At 47.6% G+C, this 12,835-nt stretch overlaps 5 protein-coding genes across 5 annotated transcripts; all 5 read left to right on the top strand.

The window, feature by feature from the left end:
- Window positions 1-58: 58 nt before the first annotated feature.
- ONS95_001823 (uncharacterized protein) lies at window positions 59-693 on the top strand (the record flags this gene model as incomplete). The annotated part of the gene is made up of 2 exons (XM_058495041.1): window positions 59-159; window positions 231-693. 2 exons carry the CDS (start codon window positions 59-61, stop codon window positions 691-693), a joined length of 564 nt encoding a protein of 187 aa, XP_058355351.1.
- A 385-nt stretch (window positions 694-1,078) lies between these two features.
- ONS95_001822 (uncharacterized protein) lies at window positions 1,079-1,682 on the top strand (the record flags this gene model as incomplete). Its single annotated transcript, XM_058495040.1, has 5 exons — window positions 1,079-1,165; window positions 1,219-1,229; window positions 1,275-1,366; window positions 1,415-1,495; window positions 1,651-1,682. 5 exons carry the CDS (start codon window positions 1,079-1,081, stop codon window positions 1,680-1,682), a joined length of 303 nt encoding a protein of 100 aa, XP_058355350.1.
- Window positions 1,683-2,208: 526 nt separating this feature from the next.
- Window positions 2,209-3,300, top strand: ONS95_001821 (uncharacterized protein; the record flags this gene model as incomplete). The annotated part of the gene is made up of 2 exons (XM_058495039.1): window positions 2,209-2,344; window positions 2,396-3,300. 2 exons carry the CDS (start codon window positions 2,209-2,211, stop codon window positions 3,298-3,300), a joined length of 1,041 nt encoding a protein of 346 aa, XP_058355349.1.
- A 445-nt stretch (window positions 3,301-3,745) lies between these two features.
- ONS95_001820 (uncharacterized protein) lies at window positions 3,746-7,409 on the top strand. Its single transcript, XM_058495038.1, has 9 exons — window positions 3,746-4,739; window positions 4,832-5,123; window positions 5,195-5,222; window positions 5,274-5,429; window positions 5,479-6,335; window positions 6,382-6,518; window positions 6,566-6,649; window positions 6,705-6,876; window positions 6,935-7,409. Exons 1-9 carry the CDS (start codon window positions 3,837-3,839, stop codon window positions 7,183-7,185), a joined length of 2,880 nt encoding a protein of 959 aa, XP_058355348.1. The 5' UTR covers window positions 3,746-3,836; the 3' UTR covers window positions 7,186-7,409.
- A 146-nt stretch (window positions 7,410-7,555) lies between these two features.
- YKT6 (palmitoyltransferase) lies at window positions 7,556-8,751 on the top strand. The gene is made up of 5 exons (XM_058495037.1): window positions 7,556-7,657; window positions 7,713-7,795; window positions 7,863-7,945; window positions 8,015-8,380; window positions 8,488-8,751. The coding sequence occupies exons 1-5, from the start codon at window positions 7,637-7,639 to the stop codon at window positions 8,526-8,528; spliced, it is 594 nt and encodes a 197-aa protein (XP_058355347.1). The 5' UTR covers window positions 7,556-7,636; the 3' UTR covers window positions 8,529-8,751.
- Window positions 8,752-12,835: the final 4,084 nt, after the last annotated feature.

Genomic DNA, 12,835 nt, shown 5'->3' with positions numbered 1-12,835 from the left:
TTTTTCTCAAGATAAAACAGAATATCCTCAATATCTTCGAATTAATTTTGTCAAAAATATGGAGGCATCAGGAGCTGTTGAGATCGACATCGAGACGATTCCCACAGCTAAGAAGCTCGTCTCCCGATGCCGTGAGTTCTTTGCCGAAGTTGATAATCTGTAAGTAGCATTACGCCTCGATCAAAAGATAGGGGGTAAATAAGGAAATGATCACTGATTGTCCGATTCAGCACACCGGGCAAAGCCCTCGAAGAAAAGCTCAACACCGAATACGGTCCTGGCAGCCCGTACTACGAAGACATATGCCAGTATGTCCGTGAAGGACTGAAGGAAGGCTGGCTTGCATCAACCGAAATCGACGGCCCAAACTACCGCCGTAGTAAGATCTGTTTACCTTCAGCGGAGAACCGCTATTTCAGTATCACCTCTGTGTACATGAATAGTGAAGACGTCTATTCGGGACAGTATCACATTCATCCATACGGAGAGATCAACTGTGTCGTACAGGTGGACAAGGGAGCTGAATTGAAGGGTATGCAAGGCTGGCAGGGTGCTGGTTGGACTTCACCTGGGCCAGGGACGCACCATTATCCACAAGTTCGCGGAGGTGCTTTGGTTGCATTATTTTTTCTGCCTGCAGGACGAATTGCGTATAATGCTGAACCAGGGATGCCACAACCTTTGTCTGTATAGCTTTATCATCTGGTGTGACAGAAGTGTATGTTGAGATTACAGGCGAGCAGGTGCAGAGACAGAGGCTTGGCATGGGAAAGAAGCCATTCGCTCATAAGCAATGTAATATCCCAGGAACATATGTTTATTGCTTGAATCTGTGATACACCGGAACTCCGGCGGCCAATGCTGCAGTCCTGATTTGGTTGATGATGAATGGTACAAGACGGCACGTGATGCTGTACCCCTCATCATCGATTACATGATCATGGCTCCTCCCCTCAAACTTTACTTCAAATCCATTCAATTCAACTAACTCTTTCTCAACTTCAAAAAAGACGGACAAGATTATTATTCCGGCAAAAGCATCCGATTCCAACAGTCAATACTGCAGCCAAGTAATACAATGCCTAAAGGAAAAGCCATCGCAACAGTCTCCGGTCGTAAGATCGCAGAAGCAGATGAATGGGAAGTAGTTGAAGGAAACGTTTATGTACGATCTCCATCTTCCAATCCAAGGCCACTGGTAACTAATGAGCACGATAGTTTCCACCTTCGTATGTATGAGCTCATCGTGAATGCTATGACTAATGACTCTCGAGCTCGGTCGACATGTCATCCCTAAGCAAGACCGATCATTCAACGCACTGCCCTTGGAAAGGCGATGCTGCGTACTACACCATCTCTCTCGATAGTGAGTGTATGACATGACAATTATGGAAAGAGTCCTGACCAGAGGCAGAAACCGAGTTCAAAAATGCTGCTTGGTACTACCCAACACCAAAAGAAAAGGCTGCCAATATCAAGGACCATATTGCTTTCTGTAGGTTCCTCTGTCCGTACATCGTCCCATCCGTGTTATCCAAGAGGCTCGAAGATTTAGCATAGGCCTACTCCCTGGATACGATATATTGATTGACGAGAAGGTCATGCTGAGGGTATTAACTTCGATTTGGCATTACTAACAAGCCTTTTCAGACAAAAACATCGTCACTGTGACAACTGAGTAGACTGCTGGTCTCTCTGCCATGACATGTGAAGGACTTTTGGCGGTTGTGTGTTTTGGGAACCTTGTTGATCTGATATCTTTGTGGAATGGAAGGCCTGTTGACAGGTTGAGGACCAGATCCCCTGCCTGGACTAAAAGTTGTAACAAAATCATTGAACTGACTCGAAAAACTATTCTCGTTTCTGTGCTGAGAGAACTTTCTGGCATGTAATAGAGCTCGCTGATTGCTGAAGAAGCCAGCCACTGGACAATGTGATAAAACAGTCTTCCACCACTAAAGACAGGTCGATGTCCTGTAAATGGAAGCACCATGAGCTGACATTGTGAAAGAAAGCTGTAAACCGGGCAGTAGTGAAGTATATTTAAATGAGATCAAGAGGATATTGGGTACATTTTGGATTACTTATGGCCAAGGTTTACCTGACGCGCTAAGACGCGACCTTCCCCCACATCGCGTCTCCCAGCAAAAGTCATTCTTGAGATCTCGAGTACACCAAAGCGCAGAAATCGAGTCCTTCTCCATCACCATGGACGCCGCAGACCATGCTGCCCCTGGCTATAATAATGGGAATCGCGCATTCCTTCAATCCTTTATGGCTCGTGGGACCCTGACTCTGAGGGAAGCAAAGCCATTACTGGCGGCTATCTTCTCCCTCGAATCCGGTCCGTCCACCACCCTCCACAACACTACTTGCGTACTGACACACCTCGCAGACAGCCTTGTTGAGCCAGACGACGTCACGCAGGAAGATCTCCACTCTTACATTTCTGCAGCCGCAGATGCAATTTCTCCCTTCGACTATGAAATCCGAAGCACGCAACACCAGGTCACGAAAGAACGAATATGGGCATTCGTAAACAGTGTTAGTGACCCCCTTACCCAGATGGCCACGATCCGAACAACAGAAGAAACATTTTACATCAAGCGGTTTCTCGACGCCATGTTCATAACCTACAATACGCGGCGGAGGGAAGTTATGGCAATCAACATCATGCAAGCACTCGAGATCAAGATTCGGAAGGCAGGCAGAGAAAGCGCCGCGGAAGAGGGCACACAATCACAAGCTCCTGATAAGGGTCTCACAGCCGAACAAGCTGAAGCTCTATTGAAGAGCCTCGCTGAGGAGGGTTGGATTGCCAGGAGTAGAGAAAACTATCTCACCCTTACACCTCGTGGTCTGATGGAGTTACGGAGTTGGCTGGTTGAGACATATAACGATAATTCTGAAGGAAGTGAGGAGTGGCAACCGATCAAGTTCTGTGAAGCATGCAAGGAGATAGTTACTATTGGCCAGAGATGTACGGAGGTGGATTGCACTGTGCGCATACATGATATTTGCCAGGCTGGCTTTTGGGCGTCAAAGAAGGGAGTGAAGAAGTGTCCAAAATGCGACACAGCTTGGGATGGAAAGCACTATGTTGGTCAGAAAGCTGTCACGACGACAGAAGAGTATCTGAAAGGGAAGCGGAGGAGCGGTGTTAGTAAGAAGAGGCCTGCTGAGCCATCCGATAGTGAGGAGCAGGAGGAGGATGAGCCAGAAACAAGTGCTATGGGGAGCAGAAGGACAAGAACGAGACGCGAGGCTGCGACTCCCAGTGATTCTGATGAGGATGAATAGATGGATACTTTTCAGTGGATAGGATGATGTAGGGTTTGCAATATGATAAGGTGTAGGACGGCAAATCTGGAAGGCGTTCATGGAGTCCGTGGCTGGGACTATATATTCAAGAATAGGATTTAACGGTATCTTAGTACATAATCATGTACAGTATGGTTGCTTTGACCAGCCGACACTTCCTCAACGGAGTAGCAGGGCCTGTGGTCCTTTATGAGTTATGTCTCCAGGGTGAAGAGGACACAGACCGCCTCATTCAACATGCGCTATCATATGAAGTAGCATTGCCGTGTCCAGATGAAAGTGGATCGTTTCATACAAATAAGTATCGGCTCCAGAACGATCATATAGAAGAAAGGCAGGATCGGTGGTTTGTACAAGGTCTGCTCATTGGCAGGAGTGGGGGAGTAAAGTTGACGCTAATCCCAAAGAGGGGAGTGGTTAAGCATCTCAAGGGTATCCAACATTACGTCTTGTCTGTCGTCAACCACCACCGCTTCTCGTAGAGATCTTGGCTTGGACCAAGTCAAGTTCCCAAAATGAGAGAAAACGCTCCAAGCAGCATGTACGAGAAGATAAATTCCAACTCCTCCCCAGCAACGTCTAGACGAACATACCGTCCCAAGCTACCAGTCTCAGTGATTACAGCAGTCCTGTTCATTTTGGGCATCCAATTTATCATTCTTCCGAAATATGTCTACCAACTGTCTCCTAGTGAGCTCCGACTCACGCAATTCCAACTTGACGCCCTAGATGAAGGACTTCGTAAATGCCAAGCAGACAGAGCACCTCCGATACAATATCCCGTGACGACTGCAGGTTCTCGAAGCAATGCCCGATGGAATCCTAGCACTGGACAAAATGAGACTGTCATTTTGCGAAACGCCACTTTGTTCGACGGGGATAAGATCTTTGGAAATGCCGTCGACATCGTCTTCAAGAAAGGCATCATTGAGTCTGTTTCAGATGCTGGGCAGTCAATACTCATACCAGGCGCCAAGGCATTTGGCTTAGACGGCAAATATGTGACGCCTGGCTTAGTTGATATGCATTCGCATCATCTCTCAAACAGTTGGCCTTTGCTCTCATCGACAAGTGATACCAACGAAATGAACCCTGCTACCGGGCCTCTAACACCCTTCGTCAGAATCGTGGACTCCTTGAAAGCTTACGATATTGCTACCACCATCATTGCTTCTGGTGGGATCACTACTTCTCTCATTTTGCCGGGGTCGGCGAACATCATGGGAGGCGAAGCTGTGGTCGTCAAGAATGTTTTGAAGTCTGGTGATAACGAAGAGTTTGTCGTCGAAGAACTTCTGCTTGAGCATGGTGAGGCGGTAGAGAATCGAAGACGGTATATGAAGATGGCTTGTGGAGAGAACCCAAGACGGGTGTATAAGCATACTCGCATGGGTAACGCATATATCTTTAGAAAGCAGGTCAGTAATATCTTCATTTCCCTTGTCTCTGGACCTTAGTCGCCTGTGCAGAGAAAGGAACCTTGGGCTTTCAATTCTAACATGCCATTCAGATGGAAAGAGCGAAGGAATTGAAGGGCAAGCAAGATGCGTGGTGTCTTAAAGCCGCTGCTCTGAGAGAGAAAGGCAATGTTGCTCCGATTTCCAGCTTCTTAGATGCATCTTCAAGTGATGACAGCGCCACAGACTATCTAGAGTTTGATTCTAGTATTGCTATGTTGCGAGGGAAAGTGGGTATCAATGTCCATTGTTACGAGCCTGAAGATTTTGAGGATATGATCAAACACAGCAAGGAGTTTGGATTCAGAATTCAAGCTTTCCATCATGCTTTATCTGCATGGCAAGGTAAGTGCAGCTTCCTGTTTGCAAAATGAACGTTGGTTTCAGGAAGCTGACACACGTCAACTGCGCTCTAGTGCCTGAAATGATCAAAGCGAGTGGCGAGTGAGTTCACCAAAATCACCAAATAGGGTTCTGGAACTGATTAAGTGATAGGAACATTACAATTGCTACATTCTCTGAGTTTGGATTCTACAAGAAAGAAGCATATGAAGCAAACTTATGGGCAGGGAAGATTCTCTCTGATCATGGAGTTCCTATTGCATACAAATCTGACCATGTCGAGCCTGAGACGAACGCTAAATATTTGCTGTGAGTTATGCAACGAAACCCAGGAACTCCACTAAACAGAGTCTCCCAGATTTCAAGCAGCAACTGGCCACTCGTTCCACCTTCCAGAGCTATTGGCCTTGCAGTCTGTCACAAGCGTCCCAGCACAGTCCATGCAGATCGACCATCGAGTGGGATATGTCAAGCCTGGTTATGATGCAGATCTTGTTGTCTGGGACTCCCATCCGCTGTTGGTTGGAGCTACTGCATTACAGGTCTACATCGACGGGAAGCCCACCTTGGACCCTAAGAAAGTCGAAGAGAGTTTATCCAGCGTTCAGGCTGCTACCTCTCAGGATATGAGTGTACCGCTGATGCGAAAGGTTATTTCTTCAGACATCAAGGAGGAGTTCTGCAGTAATGTCAAGAAATCTGGGACGAAGTTTACTATCACTGGAATCAAAACCTCTTACTTGGAAGGACATGCTGCAGCAGCAATAGCATCCGTCAACCTTACGATGGTGGTTGACGATGGCAAAATCGTATGCTTTAACTCGCCTTCGAACTGTGCCAGCATCAGTGCAGACAGTCCTGTTATTGCTCTCGAGAATGGGCATGTACTCCCGGGACTCACAGCAGTTTCTGTTCAGCTTGGCCTGGCAGAAATTACCACGGACAGTGCAACGTCTGATGGAGAGATCAAGAAATCGGCTGGCTCTGACCCAAAGCATGCCGTTTATGCTAAGTACGGTGTTCATCTCGAAGGTAGAGGCTTTGCGAGAGCCAGAATTGGAGGCGTAACCAGAGCAATCACTGCTCCTATGTCTGAAGGCTTCACGGCAGGTATCAGTGCTGGTATCAAGACCAGTGGGAAGAAGACAATTTTGAATGGTGGAATTTTCCAAGATGATGTCGCCCTACACTTTTCCATTGGACAGTCCTCAAAGGGTATGTTTCGTGTGTTGCTTGTGAGTAAAGCTAACACCTTGGGCAGGAACTGATTCATTGCCAACACTTTCGTCTGAGATTTCGAAATTACGCGAGATTCTTGTTGAGAATGACAAGAAAGATAACATTTATGGCAAAGCTATCAACGGAACGATTCCACTCGTTGTACACGCTGATAACGAGGTACGTCTCTCTCAATATATTTAGAAACAAGCTGACGCATGTTCAAGTACGATATCATGCAACTTATCAAGATCAAGCAAGACAACCCAGTTCTCAATCTAGTTATTCACGGAGGCTATGGAGCTGCACTTGTAAGTCTCTTGCTCTTTTGAGCAAGTTTCCCAAATATTGACAGTGGCATGACAGGTCGCGAATGAGCTTGCTGAGGCCAAGATCCCCGTAATACTCACCGCCAACCGCGGTGCTCCAGCTGCCTTCGAAGCTCGTTTCTCACTGCCAGGGCCACCTCTCAGCAGATCTCCCGCAGCAGTTCTCACTGAAGCAGGGGTGAAGTACGCACTATCGATATTCGGCGAAGGTAATCATTACCCTACCAAATGTCCCTTACTTTTCTATTCATCAGCTTACAAGACTAGGTGAAACATCGCATATACACAACATACCCATTGAAGCTGGCTGGGCAGCAAAGTATGCGGGATTGTCTGCTAAGCAAGCCGTGAATCTCGTCTCGAGGAACGTAGAAGACATTCTTGGGCTCGAAGTTGACGAGACGAAGAGAGATTTTGTGGTCTGGGAAGGCAATCCGCTAGGGCTTGGAGCAACCGTTGTAGTGGGTGTTGATGGTGAAGATAGGGTGGTGAGTATGTGCTGGCCCGAGTCGAACTAATATTCTGCTCGAAATAGAGGAACTTCCTTCACCGGTAATGGGGGCCAAGACGAAGTACCGAAGCACCAGGAAGCAGCGAATATGTGGACGACCTTGGACTTGGGTTTCATCGCTGTTGGGTATCAGAAATACTAAGAATAGCAGTACAGTAGATTGAATAAATAGAAAGCTGGGTAAGAAGCCAACTGCGTCGATTTAATGTTCATAATGGAGAGGGAGTTCGCAGCCAAAGTGTTGAATATCATATTTGTGTTCACCGTATTGACACTGAAGCGAGAGTCACTCGGCACGGAAGGGGGTTCAACCGAGCCGAAGAGGACCCGGCGGGAGGGCATGTGAGGTCGTCTGTGACGGAGGCAATCCGATCCAGTTTCAAGAATAAAGACACCCTCCTCCCCTTGGAACCTACAACTCTAAGTTCACGTACACCCACGACCACGAAACCGCAATCATGAAGATTCACTACATCGGCGTAAATTTCCAACGCTCCCACCTGCCGCATCTGCCTTACTGACCGCCTTGTACAGATAATCAAGAACGAGAGCAAGCCTTCCCACGAGCTATGCGCCGAGAAGGACTTAACTGCATACTCGCGATTCACTCGTAATAAGTAAGGATGGATCCTTGAGGAGAGGACGTAGCTGGGTAGCGGAGAGCTGGGCTGATGAATGGGGTAGTTATGGCGAATTCATGACGCTGTTCAGCAAGACTGTCGCCGAGAGGACTCGACCCGGACAAAGGCAAGATGTGGAAGAGCAAGGTACGAGACTTGGATTTCAAAATGCTTGTTACATGGTGGAGAGAATAGCAGGCTGATGATCATCTGCAGATTATACCTTCCACGCCTACGGCCGCACCGAAGGTATCGCGGGTATAATCATATCAGACCACACCTACCCCGCGCTCGTAGCCCACCAACTTCTCTCCAAAGTTGTCGATGAGTTCCTGGCAAAACATCCACGCTCTTCCTGGGCCAACTCTACACCTACCCTCTCTTTCCCCGAACTCAAGGACTATATTGTGAAGTATCAGGATCCGGCGCAGGCAGACAGTATCATGAAGATTCAGAAGGAGCTCGATGAGACGAAGATTGTGCTGCATAAAACTATTGAGAGTGTTTTGCAGAGAGGCGAGAAGATCGATGATTTGGTGGCGAAGAGCGATGGCTTGAGTGCGCAGAGTAAAATGTTCTATAGTAAGTGGGCTGTCTGCAGACCTCTCTTGATTCCATGTCCATATGCCATTCTGGCAGACATCTGCGGTGTTTATATATGGAACGAAAACTAATATGCGACATTTTAGCACAAGCGAAGAAGCAGAACTCTTGTTGCATGATCATGTAGAGTGGTGTTGGAGGTCTATGGTTTACGGGCAGGCAGGCAGGCAGGCGTTTTCATACCTTTACGGGCTGGATCAGCATAGCAGTTTTCCGCAGGTTCGTTCAGATTGTACATGGGTCGCTCTTTTGGTTCATATGTGCCCAATGACATTTCGGTATCCAGAAATGCATTCGAGCTTTGAATATAATATAGGCGTTACGAGAAAGACATTGGAACCGAGCTGAGACTGAAGTGGCAAGTACCAGCTTGCTAACACTAACCACAGTAGGTACAACTGACTGGAAGAAATGTCATTTATCAAAAACCATGATATCCACTGAAAAATCCACCCCTCTAACTCCGGATGCAAATGCAACCATGCATTACCGTGCCATGCCAAAATTCTAGACATTACCGTCACCCATCATGCTCGCTCACATGCAGCCCTCGCTGTTAGCTCAAACAGATAACACACAAACAAGCGCTCGCTCGCCCATCCAACATGCAAAACTCCAGGGTATCCAGCAAAGAAACAGAAAATCCATCACAGTCCTCCAAGCCCATTTCCTAACAGCACTTCCTCCTTGTCTGAACCTGTCCCTGGGCGTCCCCAGCAACCCCCTCCCCTTCCTCAATATAATTCTCCACAGGGACTCCAAACCAACTCCTCCTATCCCTCCCAACTCTAAAGCTTCCGCCAGGTCTCATACCATCAAAATATCCACCCTCATTCCCCATCCCTTCTATTCCCGGCGTCATCCCAGGCGTATTCGTCGCACTCAGTACGCTCTCCCGTATCTTCCTATTCTGCTCAACCAGCTTCCTCGTAATAACACGAAACACCTCGTCAACGCCCTCCCCGCTCTCAGCACTGACTTCATGGCAGCAGTCCCAACCTACTTCCTGCCCCCAGAACCCGCTACTCCGTTTACTACTGGGGCTCCTCGCACCATCGACGCCGAAGATTCCGCCTGCACCTCCACTCCCATGTCCTCCATGTCCCAAAAAACTGCGATATGCACTTCCGCTCCCCGCTTGATCGAGGACTCCGCCGGGTGTGGCTGTCGCGGGAGGTGTGCTGCTCATGCCTGGCGCGAGGTTCTCTGCTACGTAGGCGATGCAGCGCTCGAAAGGGACGTGTCGCTGGGAGGGATCGCGAGCGACCATGTCGGCTTTTGTGCCGACGACGTGGAGGATTATGTCGGGAGGGAGGTTGCGTCGGAGTTCGGTGAGCCAGACGCCCATTTCTTCGAAGGAGGTCGGGTCGGTGATGCTATAGCAGAGGATGCAAGCGTTGGCGCCGCGGTAGTAGAGTCTGGAGATAGAGCTGGAGAGGACATATTGGTTAGTGTTTGCATGTGAGGAATGCTTTGGAACGTGATTGTGGCATGAGTGGAAGAGGGCAGCGTTCGGGAGTTAGATATGGTGCCTCTGACTTTCGGCGCAGTCAAAATTGTATTGTAGTGAGGACATACCGAAATCGTTCCTGACCCGCTGTGTCCCATATCTGCAGCCGCACTACAGTATCACTCTCATCGTCGACTACGCGTTTCGTGAGGAAGCTCGCACCGACAGTCGATGTAGTATTTGCAGGTGCAAACTGGTTCTTGACATATCTATTTCAAAATTAGCTTCCCAAGTACCATATGCACAGATTTATACCTTGTGAAAGGGAATAACCAACCTGTGTACCAAAGAAGTCTTTCCAACACCTTGCGATCCCAAAACCACAATTTTGGCCTCGAGGGATTGTGCCATGTTTCTCTGCCCCGGACCGGATGTCTCGCTTTTTGGTACGGTATCTGCCTGTCCTCCTATCGCCAATCGTCACCTCGGCGAGTCTTCTCCCGCTTGCCTCGCAACGAACGTAATCTCGTGGCAGAGATAACGCGATGCAGGAACAAGAATTGTACGATCGAAAGAAGTACAGGACCGCAAGTGAGAAATAGATATCGTAACTGTAGGCTATTTTGCGGCGAGTTGTTTAGCAGCCTGCTTGCTGGGCTCACTTCCGACTTGGTCTCACAACAAACTTCCTTCTTGGAGAATGTCTCATATCGTGCACCTCATCATAGGCGTTTGTTTGCAGCCTTCTCCTCTATCTCTGTTTTCCGTTTCTGTCGTCCCGCTCGAATTACAAAGAGAAAAGTCGCGGTTGAAGAAGGACGTGCGGTTTTTGAGCGTGTTGAATGTAGGGATGGGGAAAAGTAAACAAAACAAATGTTTCGCATGAACAGTAATATTGTGGTTATGGCGAGATGTGGAGATACGAGGTCTAATCGAAATTAAAGATCACCGGGATAGGACGACGATTCTCGGTATGACCGCATACACGGCTGAGCAGCGGCTGGGAGCTGGGGTCAGGACAAGGCTGCAGAGGGTCTATCACGTGGAGATGGAGAATGATATCTATCCGTGTGTGGAGAGAAAAGCTGAGTGTTTAAGTGGTGGAGAATGTGGTGAGATGTCCTGGTGATCGCTATCCGAGTCAGTTTGGAAACTAATCTGGGACGTGGAGTGAGTCTAGGTGAGAATGGTGCCGGGATGATGGGCTCAGCCTTGTGATGAGAAGTGTGGGGTTGAATGCCTCGGGATGAAGATGGTCAATAACATATGATAGACGAAAAGACTGAAAGTAAGACGAAATTTTATTAAATAATGGACACGGCCGGGGAGGACGAGTCGAGTTTTATGACGACTCTATTTGAAAAAAGCTAGCTACTCTGTATATCCATGTATCGCGCTTTGGGGGTGATCCTGGATCTACTTCCTATGTAAATTCATAACAAAACAACCTCCGTTCTTCAATTCAGATTGAACTCTACTATTAATTCATAGTTTATATTAGTCTAGAATATTCGAGTAAACATAGACTTTGGGATCCTAATTCCCTTGACTATCCGTGGCGAAGGTGAGTCGCGGAGAAGCTAGGCATCTTGATTGTAAGGAGAGCTGGGGTAGAATGTCCAGGTGTTATGGTGGATTTCTGTCTCTGGGCTAATTACCTTCACTCCATTTGAAGCTCCTGGAGCATGGACGACTTGCGATTTGCCACTGTTGACATGCGAGGCGAGCCTTCAATTCTCTCTGGGTTTTGTGATGTGCAGAACACTTTGTAACCTTCTTATGGCGTATTTCATACTGAACCTCCCTTTCCCACATTCACGTAAGACCAATTGCCTGTACCCTTTGCATGTTTCCCCGTCATCTTTTCAAGTTTTCACAAGCAGGTTGCCTGCAAAAGTTCACATCTCCTGCTACTTCTCGGCACCACTGGCCTGGCAGCCTTGTATCGCCTACTGCGCTTCTACGAGTAAAGGTTTAATTGAATAGGTTTGTAAAGATCTAGCTATTCTTCTATAGAAATCTTTTTCATGTTGTAGGTCTTGCCCTCGCTTTTATATATGTGACGGAGTCTTGTGACATATAAAATCTGAGGGAGGATTGTAAAACAATTACAACATATAGAAAAGGGCTAAAATACTTAGAAGGTAAAAGACAAAACAAACTCCCCCCGGCTAGTGGGAGAACAAACCCTTTGATGATATGGATTTGCTTTTTGTCGACGTTCTTTCCTGGAAATTCTTTTTGCTTTTGTTTTGCAGTGTAATTCTCCCTGTATGTATTCGATTTCTGATTTTGTGTATTTGCTTCAGACTACCGCAAGTGTCTATTGCTCTGTATTCTTGCGGCACTGTTGTCGACGAGTTGTTAGGTCGTGATCTAGTTCTGAATTTGTTGCTGACTTCCATTTTGTCGTGTCCTGTGCCGGTTGGCGGGCGACATTCGTTAATTTCGGTAGATGTACTATCAAAATGCTTGGACCAAGATGTCTGTGTGCGGCTAAAATTCACTTGAGACTAGCCTTCGAGCCGCGCTCAGCGTGATGGGTGAATATCTACGAAGGGTGTCTATCTAGTTTTCCTCCAGTAGCGAGTCTAGACGCTTGCAGACTACCTAGCACTTCAGTGTGGTAATTTGAGGGAGCAGGTTCCAACACGGGACTCATGACCATTGAAACCGTGGTCTTTCAAACCAGCGACGAGTGGGTAGTTACCCTGGGTGCCGCCGAGAGTTCTCGTGGGCATTTCATAGCAGGATTTCAGGGCATTAAGAGCCAAGTTTACATAGAAGATAGTGGGCCTCTAGTCTCACCAAGAAAATAGCCATGACATGATACTGAGAAACTAGTAGCGACAATAGCTAAATTGAGCTCGCTGATAATAGTCCAACATTTAGGAGTCCTGAATCATCCTGCGTTTCTAACGCAGCTAGGACGGGAAGATCCTCCACAACTAAGCACTCATGTCGAATGAGGAGCGATACTACTA

Source organism: Cadophora gregata, assembly GCF_030347475.1.
Source record: "Cadophora gregata isolate MNR1 chromosome Unknown scaffold_10, whole genome shotgun sequence".
NCBI lineage: Eukaryota > Fungi > Ascomycota > Leotiomycetes > Helotiales > Ploettnerulaceae > Cadophora > Cadophora gregata.
The sequence above is the reverse complement of the archived record's forward strand: the minus strand, read 5'-3'. Positions and strand labels throughout refer to the sequence as shown.

Coding starts and splice junctions, on each gene's coding strand:
- ONS95_001820 (XM_058495038.1), top strand. CDS start 3,837: ATGAGAGAAAACGCTCCAAGCAGCATGTACGAGAAGATAAATTCCAAC. Junction 4,740..4,831: donor CATATATCTTTAGAAAGCAG/GTCAGTAATATC, acceptor CATGCCATTCAG/ATGGAAAGAGCGAAGGAATT. Junction 6,519..6,565: donor TTGTACACGCTGATAACGAG/GTACGTCTCTCT, acceptor CGCATGTTCAAG/TACGATATCATGCAACTTAT.
- YKT6 (XM_058495037.1), top strand. CDS start 7,637: ATGAAGATTCACTACATCGGC. Junction 7,658..7,712: donor TGAAGATTCACTACATCGGC/GTAAATTTCCAA, acceptor CGCCTTGTACAG/ATAATCAAGAACGAGAGCAA. Junction 8,381..8,487: donor GCAGAGTAAAATGTTCTATA/GTAAGTGGGCTG, acceptor GCGACATTTTAG/CACAAGCGAAGAAGCAGAAC.